The sequence below is a fragment of the Bos indicus genome, chromosome 9 (genome assembly GCF_029378745.1).
Source record: "Bos indicus isolate NIAB-ARS_2022 breed Sahiwal x Tharparkar chromosome 9, NIAB-ARS_B.indTharparkar_mat_pri_1.0, whole genome shotgun sequence".
In the NCBI taxonomy this organism is placed as follows: domain Eukaryota; kingdom Metazoa; phylum Chordata; class Mammalia; order Artiodactyla; family Bovidae; genus Bos; species Bos indicus.
In genome coordinates, this window is record NC_091768.1 from 64,235,170 (window position 1) to 64,250,012 (window position 14,843).

At 47.3% G+C, this 14,843-nt stretch overlaps 1 protein-coding gene across 1 annotated transcript in view; it reads right to left on the reverse strand.

The window, feature by feature from the left end:
- Positions 1–14,315, reverse strand: part of NT5E (5'-nucleotidase ecto) — a 73,091-nt gene extending 58,776 nt beyond the window's left edge. Inside the window, exon 1 of the mRNA XM_019967401.2 lies at positions 13,914–14,315. Within this exon, the coding sequence (XP_019822960.2) occupies positions 13,914–14,252 (339 nt within the window). The 5' untranslated portion in view covers positions 14,253–14,315. The remainder of the gene's footprint in view (positions 1–13,913) is intronic.
- Between the last annotated feature and the right edge of the window lie 528 nt (positions 14,316–14,843).

Genomic DNA, 14,843 nt, shown 5'->3' on the forward strand with positions numbered 1-14,843 from the left:
GTCAGGAAAAGCCTGGAAATAGGAGGCTTTAGCTGTCAGGGGGTAATCTTACTACACCTCTGCACTCTTGAGGTGCAGTGTCAAACACCGCTGATCTGCCCTGTGTCCCAGGCTTGAACCCTCTTAGTCGTCTTTTGATTATAAGCTCTTCTGAGCCACCCCTGCCAACAGAAGGTGAGTACAGTCAGCACTTACTGACCCCTGATTGTGGCTGGCACCATGTAAAGAACTTGACACACACTATCATCTCCTTTAAAATTCATTAAAAAATATTTATTTATTTATTTGGCTGTGCTGAGTCTTTGTTGTAGCATGCAGGATCTTTAGTTGTGGCATGTGGGATCTAGTTCCCTGACCAGGGATCAAACCCAGGTCTCCTGCATTGGGAGAGTGGAGTTTTAGCCACTGCACCACCAGGGAAGTCCCTGTCATCTCCTTTAAACCCTACAACAACCTATGGGGAGAAAATCATGATCACACCCACCTTACACCTGTGGAAAGAAAACCTCCAGGAGATTCAAGAACCTGCTCACACTCCATAGATTTTAAGTGGCAGGGAAGGGACCTGATCCCAGATAGTCACCCCAAATTCACCCTCCTAGCCCTGTGCCATGCTGCCTGTCCTACTGAAAATGGCCCTGGTGGATTCAGCCTTTCTTTCCCCATCACCATAGTTCTGACCTGGAGTGCCCCTAAAACTGAGTTCCCTTCCAAGTTAATGATGAATCTCTCTATTCAAAACTTTATTCCCTTTCTATCCCCTATGACCTCAACCACGGGCTAACAGAACAGTAATCTACCAGAGTTGGAGGAACTGCTGTTGTAGATTTCATCATTAACATACAATTACAAGTTGCTCTTCTAATAGGCCCCCAAGTCATAGACCATCTGGCCTGAGAATCCTAAACCAGAGACTTACTGGCTCCCGAAACTGTGACTAAGAAACGTCACAAAATGATGATTAATTCCAGTTTCTTTGTTTTTTCCCTTTAAAAACACCCTCAATTCAAAACCCAAGTGGGAGTGGATCTGAGGCTCTCTCTTACTCCCTTGCTCGGCGCCCTGCAATAAATACTTACTTTGCGGCAAATGTCTGCTGTTACATCAGCTTTCTGCACTGCAGGCATACAAGCTCTTTGCCCAGTTGCAGTCTGTGTTCATCATCTCTTGACTAGACTATATTGTCCAGCCCCTTCTCCCTTCCTCTTTTCTGGTATCTTTGCCCTCCCATCCATTTCTATTCATTCTTCCAAAACTGTGATTTCCCTCTGTGGCTGAGAAGTGTTTTCTCATATCAGCTGATTGTCCAGGTCTCTGAGGTTACTAACTGGGTGTCCAACAATTCAATTCCATGCTGACAGTATCTACCTGGGGCTTCCTAGGTGGTGTTAGTGGTAAAGAAACCACCTGCCAAGCAGGAGAATCAAGAGACACGGGTTCAATCCCTGGGTTGGGAAGATCTCCTCCAGTAAAACCCACTTCAGTATTCTTGCCTGGAGAATCCCATGGACAGAGGAGCCCAGAGGGTTACACTCATGGGATTGCAAAGAGTAGGTCACAACTCAAGCGACTTAGCACGCACACACTGTCTACCAGGAGTGAACATCAAATCACAGATCCTGGCTTCAGAGCCACAAGCCTGCCCCCACTTCAGATGGCAGTTGCAAGTTCTTGGATCATTTGTACTTGTAATACATCATCTGTAAATCAGGGATTCCCACAAGACCCTACACAGTTTTGATAATTTACTAGAAAAACTCACAGAACTCAGGAAAGTACTTTGCTTTTATGGTTACTGGTGTACTATAAAGGCTGCAACTCAGGAACAGCCAAGTGGAAGACATGCATGGGGCAAGGTGTGCAAGCAGAAGGCTGCACAGGGCTTCCCTGCTCTCTCTGGGCACACCACCTTGCCACCACTTCACTGTGTTCACTATTTAGGACTTTTTATGATGGTTTCAGGCCCTCCTGCACCCGCGTAGCCACCGCTCCTTGGACGTAGGGTATCTCCTCCCCGGCCGCCGCCCCTGGCCTGGGGCGGGGGGTAGCTCCTCTTGGCTGCTCCTGCGCTGTTGCAGCCTGGCACTCTCGGCCGCTGCCCCTGACCTCCGATGTGGGGTAACTCCTCCCAGCTGCCGCCTGACTGCGACGGTACACATAGCGCAGCCGAGAGGAGCTACCCCACGTCCAACGTCAGGGGCAGAAGCCGGGAGGACCCCATGCCCAAGGGGCGGTGGCCAAGAGGAGTTACCCCACGTCCGATGTCAGGGGCAGCAGTCGGGAGGAGCTACCCCACGTCCGAGGTCAGGGGCAGTGGCTGAGAGTGCCAGGCTGCGATGGTGCAGGAATGGCCGAGAGGAGCTTCCCCACGTCTGAGGTCAGGGGCAGCAGCCGAGAAGAGCTAATCAGCGTCCTAGGTCAGGGGCGGCGGCAGAGATTGCCAGGCTGAGACAGCGCAGGAGCAGCCGAGAGGAGCTACCCCACGCTGGAGGCCGGGGCAGCAGCCGGGAGGAGCAACCCCACGTCCAAGGAGCGGTGGCTGCGTGTGCACAGGAGGGCCTAGGGGAGCTATTCCACACTCAAGGTCAGGAGGGGCAGCGGTCAGGAGATACCCTCATTCAAGGTAGGGAGCAGTGGCTGGGCTTTGCTGGAGCAGCCGTGAGGAGATACCCTACGTCCAAGGTAAGAGAAACCCAAGTAAGATGGTAGGTGTTGAAAGAGGGCATCAGAGGGCAGACACACTGAAACCATACTCACAGGAAACTAGTCAATCTAATCACACTAGGACCACAGACTTGTCTAACTCAATGAAACTAAGCCATGCCGTGTGCGGCCACTCAAGACGGGCGGGTCATGGTGGAGAGGTCTGACAGAATGTGATCCACTGGAGAAGGGAATGGCAAACCACTTCCGTATTCTTGCCTTGAGAACCCCATGAACAGTAGGAAAAGGCAAAATGATAGGATACTGAAAGAGGAACTCCCCAGGACAGTAGGTGCCCAATATGCTACTGGAGATCAGTGGAGAAAGAACTCCAGAAAGAATGAAGGGATGGAGCCAAAGCAAAAAGAATACCCAGTTGTGGATGTGACTGGTGATAGAAGCAAGGTCCAATGCTGTAAAGAGCAGTATTGCAGAGGAACCTGGAATGTCAGGTCCATGAACCAAGGCAAATTGGAAGTGGTCAAACAGGAGATGGCAAGAGTGAATGTCGACATTCTAGGAAACAGAGAACTAAAATGGACTGGAATGGGTGAATTTAATTCAAATGACCATTGTATATACTACTGTGGGCAGGAATCCCTCAGAAGAAATGGAGTAGCCATAATGGTCAACAAAAGAGTCTGAAATGCAGTACTTGGATGCAATCTCAAAAACGACAGAATGATCTCTGTTCATTTCCAAGGCAAACCATTCAATATCACAGTAATCCAAGTCTATGCCTCAACCAGTAATGCTGAAGAAGCTGAAGTTGAACAGTTCTATGAAGACCTACAAGACCTTTTAGAACTAACACCCAAAAAAGATGTCCTTTTCATTATAGAGGACTGGAAGGTAAAAGTAGGAAGTCAAGAAACACCTGGAGTAACAGGCAAATTTGACCTTGGAATACGGAATGAAGCAGGGCAAAAGACTAATAGAGTTTTGCCAAGAAAAGGCACTGGTCATAGCAAACACCCTCTTCCAACAACACAAGAGAAGACTCTACACATGGACATCACCAGATGGGCAACACCGAAATCAGACTGATTATATTCTTTGCAGCCAAAGATAGAGAAGCTCTATACAGTCAACAAAAACAAGACCAGGAGCTGACTGTGGCTCAGATAATAAACTCCTTATTGCCAAATTCAGACTTAAATTGAAGAAAGTAGGGAAAACCACTAGACCATTCAGGTATGACCTAAATAAAATCCCTTATGATTATACAGTGGAAGTGAGAAATAGATTAAAGGACTAGATCTGATAGAGTGCCTGATGAACTGTGGACGGAGGTTCGTGACATTGTACAGGAGACAGGGATCAAGAACATCCCCATGGAAAAGAAATGCAAAAACGCAAAATGGCTGTCTGGGGAGGCCTTACAACTAGCTGTGAAAAGAAGAGAAGCGAAAAGCAAAGGAGAAAAGGAAAGATATAAGCATCAAGAGGTGATATAAGATATAATGCAGAATTCCAAAGAATAGCAAGGAGAGATAAGAAAGCCTTCCTCAGCGATCAATGCAAAGAAATAGAGGAAAACAACAGAATGTGAAAGACTAGAGATCTCTTCAAGAAAATCAGAGATGCCAAGGGAACATTTCATGCAAAGATGGGCTCGATAAAGGACAGAAATGGTATGGACCTAACAGACGCAGAAGATATTAAGAGGTGGCAGGAATACACAGAACTGTACAAAAAAGATCTTCACGACCAAGATAATCATGATGGTGTGATCACTCACCTAGAGCCAGACATCCTAGAATGTGAAGTCAAGTGGGCCTTAGAAAGTATCACTACAAACAAAGCTAGTGGAGGTGATGGCATTCCAATTGAGCTATTTCAAATCCTGGAAGACGATGCTGTGAAAGTGCTGCACTCAATATGCCAGCAAATTTGGAAAACTCAGCAGTGGCCACAGGACTGGAAAAGGTCAGTTTGCATTCCAATGCCAAAGAAAGGCAATGCCAAAGAATGCTCACTACTGCACAATGACACTCATCTCACGCGCTAGTAAAGTAATGCTCAAAATTCTCCAAGCCAGGCTTCAGCAATATGTGAACTGTAAACTTCCAGATGTTCAAGCTGGATTTAGAAAAGGCAGAGGAACCGGAGATCAAATTGCCAACATCCGCTGGATCATGGAAAAAGCAAGAGAGTTCCAGAAAAACATCTATTTCTGCTTTATTGACTCTGCCCAAGCCTTTGACTGTGTGGATCACAATAAACTGTGGAAAATTCTGAAAGAGATGGGAATACCAGACCACCTGACCTGCCTCTTGAGAAATCTGTATGCAGGTCAGGAAGCAACAGTTAGAACTGGACATGGAACAATAGACTGGTTCCAAATAGGAAAAGGAGTACGTCAAGGCTGTATATTGTCACCCTGCTTATTTAACTTATATGCAGAGTACATCATGGGAAACGCTGGGCTGGATGAAGCACAAGCTGGAATCAAGATTTCTGGGAGAAATATCAATAACCTCAGATATGCAGATGACACCACCCTTATGGCAGAAAGTGAAGAGGAACTCAAAAGCTTCTTGATGAAAGTGAAAGAGGAGAGTGAAAAAGTTGGCTTAAAGCTCAACATTCAGAAAACTAAGATCACAGCATCTGGTCCCATCACTTCATGGGAAATAGATGGGGAAACAGTGGAAACAATGTCAGACTTTATTTTTCTGAGCTCCAAAACCACTGCAGATGGTGACTGCAGCCATGAAATTAAAAGACACTTACTCCTTGGAAGGAAAGTTATGACCAACCTAGATAGCATATTAAAAAGCAGAGACATTACTTTGCCAATAAAGGTCTATCCAGTCAAGGCTATGGTTTTTCCAGTGGTCATGTATGGATGTGAGAGTTGGACTGTGAAGAAGGCTGAGCGCTGAAGAATTGATGCTTTTGAACTGTGGTGTTGGAGAAGACTCTTGAGAGTCCCTTGGACTGCAAGGAGATCCAACCAGTCCATCCTGAAGGAGATCAGCCCTGGGATTTCTTTGGAAGGAATGATGCTAAAGCTGAAACTCCAGTACTTTGGCCACCTCATGTGAAGAGTTTACTCATTAGAAAAGACTCTGATGCTGGGAGGGATTGGGGGCAGGAGGAGAAGGGGACGACAGAGGATGAGATGGCTGGATGGCATCACTGACTCGATGGACGTGAGTCTGAGTGAACTCCAGGAGTTGGTGATGGACAGGGAGGCCAGGCATGCTGCGATTCATGGGGTCACAAAGAGTCGGACACGACTGCTCGACTGCACTGAACTGATGATGGTTTCATCACGTTGACATAATTGATCAAATCCTTGACTGCTGGTGATTAGCTGAGTCTCTTGGTCCCTGGCTCTCCCCAGAAGTCACTCTGAAGATGCCTAGGAGTCTCCAGCCATCAGTCATCTCATTGACATTAAGAAGACACTGATCAAGTATCCCCAAGAGTTTGGGGAGCTATGTGACAGGAACTCAGACAAAGACAAAATGTTTATTTTTTATTAACAACAAATTCCTCCATTCAGACACCTCCAGTGGCTCCCCATGACAATAGAGCAGAGCCTATTTTCTCAGAGTGGCCTGTAAGTTGCATGTGATCCCATCTCTCCTGATTCCTGCCACCTCGCTCTGGTTCAGGCTGGTCCATCTTACAGATTTCTGCTTCTGCACCTTTGCCTCATCCTCCCGTCCCTCCACTGAATTGAAATGGAATCAAAATATTTCTCAGGTCGCCATTGGTTTAGAGATGTGAGGACCCTCAGACTTTACAGATGAGGAATTGATGGCTCAAAGAGCTGAATGGCATACTCCCAGTTATAGATTCAGCATCTCTCAAAGGCAGAGAGAACAGTACTCATGTCTGAATTCCAGTGATGAGTGCTGGGGATGACAAGCTTCAAATTACTAAAATCTTATGTAAAATTTCAAGAGCACAAACCATAAGACAAAAAAAATAATAAAAATTAATTTGATTATACCAAGTGGAGGATTTCTGTTCAATGAAAAGACACTAAAAAATGGAGTATTTTCTGCCATATCAGTAAACACGGATGTCACAGTCATCAGAGATGGCAGCCCTCAATGTGGGCCCTAAGGGAATTTGAAGAGATGAATACCTGCTATCTAGCAGCCATCAGACTGCAGCCACTCCCTAGGCTGAGCCCTGAGGAACATCAGGATATGAAACCACACATACTGGCCCCAGATATTAGAGGTACACGTCAGAGGAATAACTGCAGTGAGCCAGACTCTTGCAACTTTCCATACATAGAAAAGCACTACAATCCTTAACTTGGGATATTTAGTTTTCTTTAACTGACATAACTCTTTTGATGTTCAGACTATTTACTATTTTGATGTTGCAAAACTATATAAAGCACTACACTCCTTAATATAAAACTACATAGCACAACACTCCTTATATAAAACTTTATATATAACTATATAAAGCAATACAATCCTTAACTTGGGATATTTAGTTTTCTTTAACTGACAAAACTCTTTTGATGTTCAGACTATCTAGTATTTTGATGTTGCAAAACTATATAACCAGGTTCCTCCCCTTGGCTCCTTGAGGCAGTTCTCTCAGGGTCACTTGAGATGCTATCTCCCAGGCCTGGGCCTGATGTCTTAAAAATTCCCACCCAATAAAACAAGTTGACAATGCTATGGACAAAATTAATAGATCTAAAAATGGTAAATAATCCACCTGCAATGCAGGAGACCTAGGTTCAGTCCCTGGGTTGGGAAAATCCCCTGGAGGAGGAAACAACAATGTCTAAAACTGATTTCAGGGACTTCCTTTGTGGTCCAGTGTGCTTCCATTGCACAGGTTCAGTCCCTGGTCGGGGAACTAAGATTCCACATGCTGCATGGCTAGGCCAAAAAAAATTAGAAAAAATAAAATTGATTATAGATTAATACTTAGAACTCTTGAAAAGTAAGAAAACTAGAGCAAACCTAATTTATAAAAAAGAGCAAAGCATGTGACCATGCAGTTAGGGCAGAGGAAACCCATAAAGTTAACAAACATATTCAGTTCAGATCAGTTCAGTTGCTCAGTCGTGTCCGACTCTTTGCGACCCCATGAATCACAGCACGCCAGGCCTCCCTGTCCATCACCAACTCCTGGAGTTCACTCAGACTCACGTCCATCGAGTCAGTGATGCCATCCAGCCATCTCATCCTCTGTCATCCCCTTCTCCCCCTGCCCCCAATCCCTCCCAGCATCAGAGTCTTTTCCAATGAGTCAACTCTTCACATGAGGTGGCCAAAGTACTGGAGTTTCAGCTTTAGCATCATTCCTTCCAAAGAAATTCCAGTGCTGATCTCCTTCAGAATGGACTGGTTGGATCTCCTTGCAGTCCAAGGGACTCTCAAGAGTCTTCTCCAACATTACAGTTCAAAAGCATCAATTCTTCGGTGCTCAGTTTTCTTCACAGTCCAACTCTCACATCCATACATGACCACAGGAAAAAACCATAGCCTTGACTAGATAGACCTTTGTTGGCAAAGTAATGTCTCTGCTTTTCAATATGCTATCTAGGTTGGTCATAACTTTCCTTCCAAGGAGAAAGCATCTTATTTTACTAATTATTAGAAAAACACAAGCTCAGATAGTGAGATGTCAGTTTACACCTCTTGGAAAGCTGCAGAATGATGCAAAGTAGGGGTAAGGATGTGTGTGGGGGGGTCATATCTGCCTGGGGGTCGGTGGGGTGAATAGAAGGCCCCAGGAAAGCCATCTGGTGGTCAGTTCCTGAGTAAGTGTACACATCCTTGTGCCCAGCAAGCCTGCCCACGGGTATGGATCCTAAAGGAAGTCTCACAGTTGGGACCTGCAGGAGGCTATTTGGGGCAGCACATTTGTGGAACTGCAGCATGATGTGTACCATGTCCAAATCCATCAAAGGGGAGCAAAAGCTAAAATGTGGGGAGGTCTTCGTGGTGCACGAGGCACAGTGCGTGTACATGATAGACACAGAGTGACACCGACAAACCCCATGCAGGACCAGGTCAGGACAAAAGAAACAATGAGCTGAGTAACAGAATGAGTTGTGTAACTTAAAAGTATAAGCAACTAAAACTATAACAAAGGTTCTACAAGCGCACATAGAAATCAAACACAAACATCAACATGCGAGGAAGGCTACCTACGTGGGAAATGGAAGGTGAGGCATGTGGACAAAAGGGGGTCTATTGGGCTTGAGTGAGGTAAAGTCAGGGGCCACGGTCCCCACTCAGGCTGCTGGCTCTGGCATCAGGGAGTCATTTGCTCAGGTTGAGGCTGCTGGCTGTCAGACAGAAAGTGGGTTCAGCAGCCAGGGCCTTACAACGGGGCCCAAAGGAGGCTGCCCTTCCCCACAGCCCACCTTGGTGGTTAGAATCCCATCCCTGGAGATGAATCCCTTTGCTTCTGTGCTTTTTGGGGTTCACATAAGTCTGCTCAATGAGTAAACATGAAGATAGCCCAAACCAAAAAAAAAATCCAACCTCTAGTGAGTCTTGCAAATATAAACCGCTTCCGTGATGGAAAATGTTACATGATTAGCACTTAAAAGTAATTTTTTCTATAAAAACAAAAAAAATATAAAAAAGAAAAAATAATAGTTCAGAAATGGGATATAGAAAAGTTGGTGGAGTGGGCGGAGGAGGGTGGTAGGCTGTGCTGGGCAGTCAGAATCAGATAAACTGAGAGCTTAAAACCCCAACCTCCCTTACTCATACCTTTCTCTTTTTTTTGGCAGGACACATGGAACTAACTTTTACTGAGTGTTTACTCTGAGCCAGCAGGGAGCTAGGGAGTTTTACATTTGCCATCTCATGGATCACTTACAAAAGTCTTACACAGAGAGGCGGGGTGGTGGTTGATCCCGCCAGTCTTGCAGTTGGGTATAGGAAGCTCAGAGAAAGCAACCCACCCAACTCACATGGTGAGTACATCAGAGCTGTCTTCCTGTGCCTCCACCAACACAGCGACACTAACTAGCAGCTTGTGACGGCCTCCCTCTAGAGTTTTCTGCCTGGCAGCTGGGTCCAGAGGTCTCTAAGCTTGTCTTTGGCTCCAGCACTATCAGAACCCCCCAGCACTGCTGGTGGAATGTAAATTAGTACAGCCACTGTGGAAAACAGTATGGAGATTCCTAAACAAATTAAGAATAAAACTACCATATGATACAGCAATCCCACTACTGGTCACATGCCCTGAGAAAACCACAATTCTGAAAGGCACAGGTACCCCAATGTCCACTGCAGCACTGTTTACAATAGCCAGGACATGGAAGCAATCTAGATATCCATCAACAGATGAATGGCTAAAGAAGTTGTGGTACACATATACAAAGGAATATTACTAGCCATAAAAAAGAATGAAATCGAGTCAGTTACAGTGAGTTGGATGAACCTAGAACCTGTTATACAGAGTGCAGTCAGACAGAAAGAAAAAAGCAACCATTGTACACTAATGTATACATATGGAAGCTACAAAAACACTACTGATGAATCTATTTACAGAGAAGAATGGAGACACAGGCATAGAGAATGATCTGGTGAACACAGCAGAGGAAGGAGAGAGTAGGACAAACTGAGTAGTAGCATTGACATATATACACTGCTGCTGCTGCTGCTAAGTCGCTTCAGTTGTGTCTGACTCTGTGCGACCCCACAGAGGGCAGCCCACCAGGCTCTCCCATCCCTGGGATTCTCCAGGCAAGAACACTGGAGTGGGTTGCCATTTCCTTCTCCAAGGCATGAAAGTGAAAAGTGAAAGTGAAGTCGCTCAGTCGTGTCCAACTCTTAGCAACCCCATGGACTGCAGCCTACCAGACTCCTCCATCCATGGGATTTTCCAGGCAAGAGTACTGGAGTGGGGTGCCATTGCCTTCTCTGATATATACACTACCATGTGTAAAATGGATAACTAGTGGAAGCTGCTATGTAACATAGAGAGACCAGCCTGGTGTTCTGTGATGACCTGGGGGGTGGAATGGGTCGGGGGAGGGAGGCTCTAGAGGGAGGGGATATATACACACAAACATACACACACACATACACACACACACACACACAGTTATGACTGATTCAAGTTGGTGTATGGCAGAGACCACCATAATACTGTAAAGCAACTAGCTACAATAAGAAAAAAAAGAATCCCTCTAGCTGTTCTCACTGGGGCTCGAAGGTCCGGAGGTTGAGGGAACTCCTGGGGTTAAGTTAAATTCTAGTCACTTCCTCTTTGCCCTCCAAACCCATGCATCTTAGATGTGGTTCCTCTAACTAGGTCCAGTTTCTAGAGAACTGGGGATATCCTTTCACGACTGTTTTCCACCCTGATCTACATCTCCAGCTTCCTGAGAGTCAAGAGGTGGCAGCAGGTTGGTGAGCTGGGGGTGGATTTTTAACAGCAGAGGACTTCCCTGATGGTTCAGACGGTAAAGCGCCTGTCTACAATGTGAGAGACCTGGGTTCAATCCCTGGGTTGGGAAGATTCCCTGGAGAAGGAAATGGCAACCCACTCCAGTACTTCTTGCCTTGAAAATCCCATGGATGGAGGAGGTTGGTGCAGGCTACTATCCATAGGGTCACAAAGAGTCGGGCATGACTGAGCGACTTCACTCGAACTTTCTTTTAACAGCAGAACAGCAATAAACTCGCTGAAAGGTGTGTTAGCAAAATGCCAATGAAAAGCCACTGGAAAACCAAAACACAGTGAATGTGGCAGAGCTTTATCCCTTACTAAAGCATCACAAGAACTAAGATTTTATGCAGGTCAAACCATGTTTGTCAAACCTGCATGGAGTGAATCTGATGAGAGGCTATCAAGAACCTGGCCACCAGCCTTACCTTTGGCTTTCCTCCTCTTTCACAACCTGCCAACATTACATAAGTTGCCTAATTTCCTCAGGCCCCGGTCCAATTGTTTTGAGTGAAATTTAAAAGACAGTAAATCCATCCAACAATAAGCATTCTAAACATTTCTGGTGGTGACGGACTGTAACTTGTAGCAGATTGCTTCAGCTTCACCCAGCATCTTATCATAAACACTTGATTAACACTGTGAACTTAATTCATCTGAAAGAGGAAAACAGTATCACTTGGGAAAACTGGGAATTATCCACTTTTTTTTCCACCGAAAGGAGTCTACACAACTGTGGGAAAAAGAGTGTCATGAAAAGAAAAGTTTAGAAAGTTGTGGTTTGTGGATGAAATCAAAACAAACTCACGTAAGGTTTATTCTTTCTGGGAGGAAATGGCAACAATTTTATAAATATTTATTCTGTCATCACCTAGGACAAAGCATCAGGCAGGTCTAGCTGCTGAGATAAGAACACTAAAAGGCCACATACAGAATTCTTGAGACCCATGAGTCTTTGGCACAGTTCAGATGCTGGCAAGTCCCCCAGATAAAGGCTGTGGCTCAGATAAACACAAAGGCTACAGGGCTCATAGCCTTTGAATTGCAGCGGCTCTGAGTGTTCCTCATAACCTTAAAACCAACGATCAGATAGAGAGGACCTCTCTGTCCTTCTTTCATCTCTCTACAATGAGCTTTCCTGGAAAAAAAAAAATAGTCTACCCCCCTATATCTTTCCTGTCCTCCTCTCTCCAAGTTTCCAGGGGGAAAAATACAGCACTGTGCTTTGCCCACCTCTGTGTTCCTCTGTTACAAAGTGTACCGTTAGCCTGCTGTATCCCAGGCAGGACCACACCTCTCCCCATCTCCCATATCCACATACCACATCTCCCTGGACCCCTTGCTCTGTTCCTGTTCTAAAACTTCTAGGATTTCTTCCCCCAGTTTTGCCACACAGAATCCCTTCACTCTAGGATTTCACACAGGGCTAAACTCGGGCGTTGGTTTGACTTACAAAAGTCATAACTATTTATTACTGTGCCGCTCCTCTCTGCTCCTTTTCTAGAATTCAGTCCAACAAAATAAGGCATCACCTTTAACAGAGCACTGGGGAACTGGCACTTCAACTCTCACATATGTTTTAACAGCCTCTCATCTCTTAAATGGGACTCTCTTCCTACATCTCTGCTGCCAAACTGATTTTAATGAAATTCTTTGAAACCCAGTGCTTTCAGCATTTTGGCTTCCCTAGGGAAGTTTATTTCTGTTTTTAAACCTCTACAACAGTGTCTGGTGATAATAAGAACTAACATTTAAAGAGGTCATACCATATGCCAGCCAACCCTCTGAAGTGGGCTTCCCTAGTGGCTCAGTGGTAAAGAATCCACCTGCCAATGCAGGAGATGCGGGTTTGATCCCTGGGTGGGGAAGATGCCCTGGAGAAGGAAATGGGAACCCACTGCAGTATTCTTGCCTGGGAAATCCCACGGACAGAGGAGCTTGGCAGATGACAATCCATGGGGCCGCAAAAGAGTTTGACACAGTTTAGCAACTAAACAACAATTATGTGTCAGACAACCCTCTGAAAGCAGACAGGATTATTACCCTGTTTTCTAGAGGCAGGAACTAAGGCACAGAGAAAGTCAGCTGCACACAGAAGGTGTCCAGCTGGGATTCTCCCCAAGACTGTGAGCTTAATTATGCTTAAACTCTGGGGTCAAAGGGATCTGGGATCTATTATTATCCTGTCTCGCTCTCTCTTTTGGAGCAGGTGACCTGGATAATGCACTTAACCTCTTTGACCCTGAGTTTGTTTCCCTTCCAATTAACTGGAGATAAAGTATTTCTTTGAAAGACCAAGCAGTAAATGAGAGATATGTGCGGATCTACCTCGGTCAGGTGGAGAAGGAAATGGCAACACACTCCAGTATTCTTGCCTGGAGAATCCCATGGACAGAGGAGCCTGGCGGGCTACAGTCCACAGGGTCGCAAAGAGTCGGACACGACTGAGCGACTTCACACACACACACACACACACACACACCTCGGTCCAGGGCACAGGGTAACTGGAGTCCTACACATCCCAGCTGAACCTCCTCATTGGCAAGTCCGAGTCCCGCTCCTCTAAATACCCAATTTCTTGGTGGAAGTACATCAGTCCATTTAAGTCGAATCAGCCAAGGGGCGTCTATGTAAGCATCCACCTGGAAGACTGACGGGAGTTTCGCTTCCTCTCCATTTCGCTCTGCGCCCGGGTCCTAGGCTCGCCACCCACGGCCTCGCCATCGGCGGCTCCTTCACCCGGTCATCTCTCTCGCACGGGCACTCCACCCCGGGGGCTCCCTAGCCTGCCGGGCTGGCGGTCTTACCATGGCATCATAACCCAGGGCGTTCATGAAGTGCGCCACCTCGGTGCCCTTGTACACGGTGAACCAGATGGTGCCCTGGTACTGGTCGCCGGCGTCGAGCAGCAGCACGTGGGGCTCGGCGCGGCGGATCTGGTGCACCTTGGTGGCAAGCCGTGCCACGCCGCCCACGCAGCGGCTGGCGTTGACACACTTGCTCGAGTCCTCACTCGTCTGCTCCAGGCGGCTGTGTACGTCGTTGGTGTGCAAGATGGTGAGCTCCCAGGGGCGCGCCGCGGGCCACAGCAACGCGCCCAGCGCGAGGATCCTCAGCGCCGGGGTGCGAGCCGCTCCGGGATTCATGGCTGCGGCTGGTGGCGAGAGAGCGAGCGCCGGTGAGTGCGAGCCAGACTGGCTGTAGGAGGAGGGCGGGGGCTAAGTCGAAGGAGGCTTGCGCGGGCCGGCGGGCGGGGCTGGGCCCGGCCGGGCCGGGGCGGGCTCTCCCGAGGCCGGCCCCACACGGCCAGGCGCACACCCCCGCGGTCACCCCATCCGACCCTGGCCAGCGGGGTGGCTCGGACGCGGCTGGCGGCTGGCACTCGCTCCGGGCGGGAACAGTGAGGAGGTTGTTCCCCGCGGCGAGAGAGCACCGGTCGCGGTCCCGGCCCGACCAGGGAGCCTGGGCGCTGGTGGTCCCACTATCGGTGATGAGCTGCTCTTTGGAGGGTGCGCGGGAGGATTTGGAGCGTCCACTCCGCTTCCAGGTCTTCGCTGATCTTGCCTCTTTAAATTTTTCCAGAAGGATGCGTTGTTTCTGTGGGTTTGTGGTTGCCAGTTCTCACTTGAAAGAAGGGGAAAAGGGAAGAGAGAGGAAGTGGAAAGGAAAAGAGGTGAGAGGAGGGAGCGAGGGCAGCGCTGTGCTTTGGGGGCTGTGGGAGTGCTGACTTAAAAAAA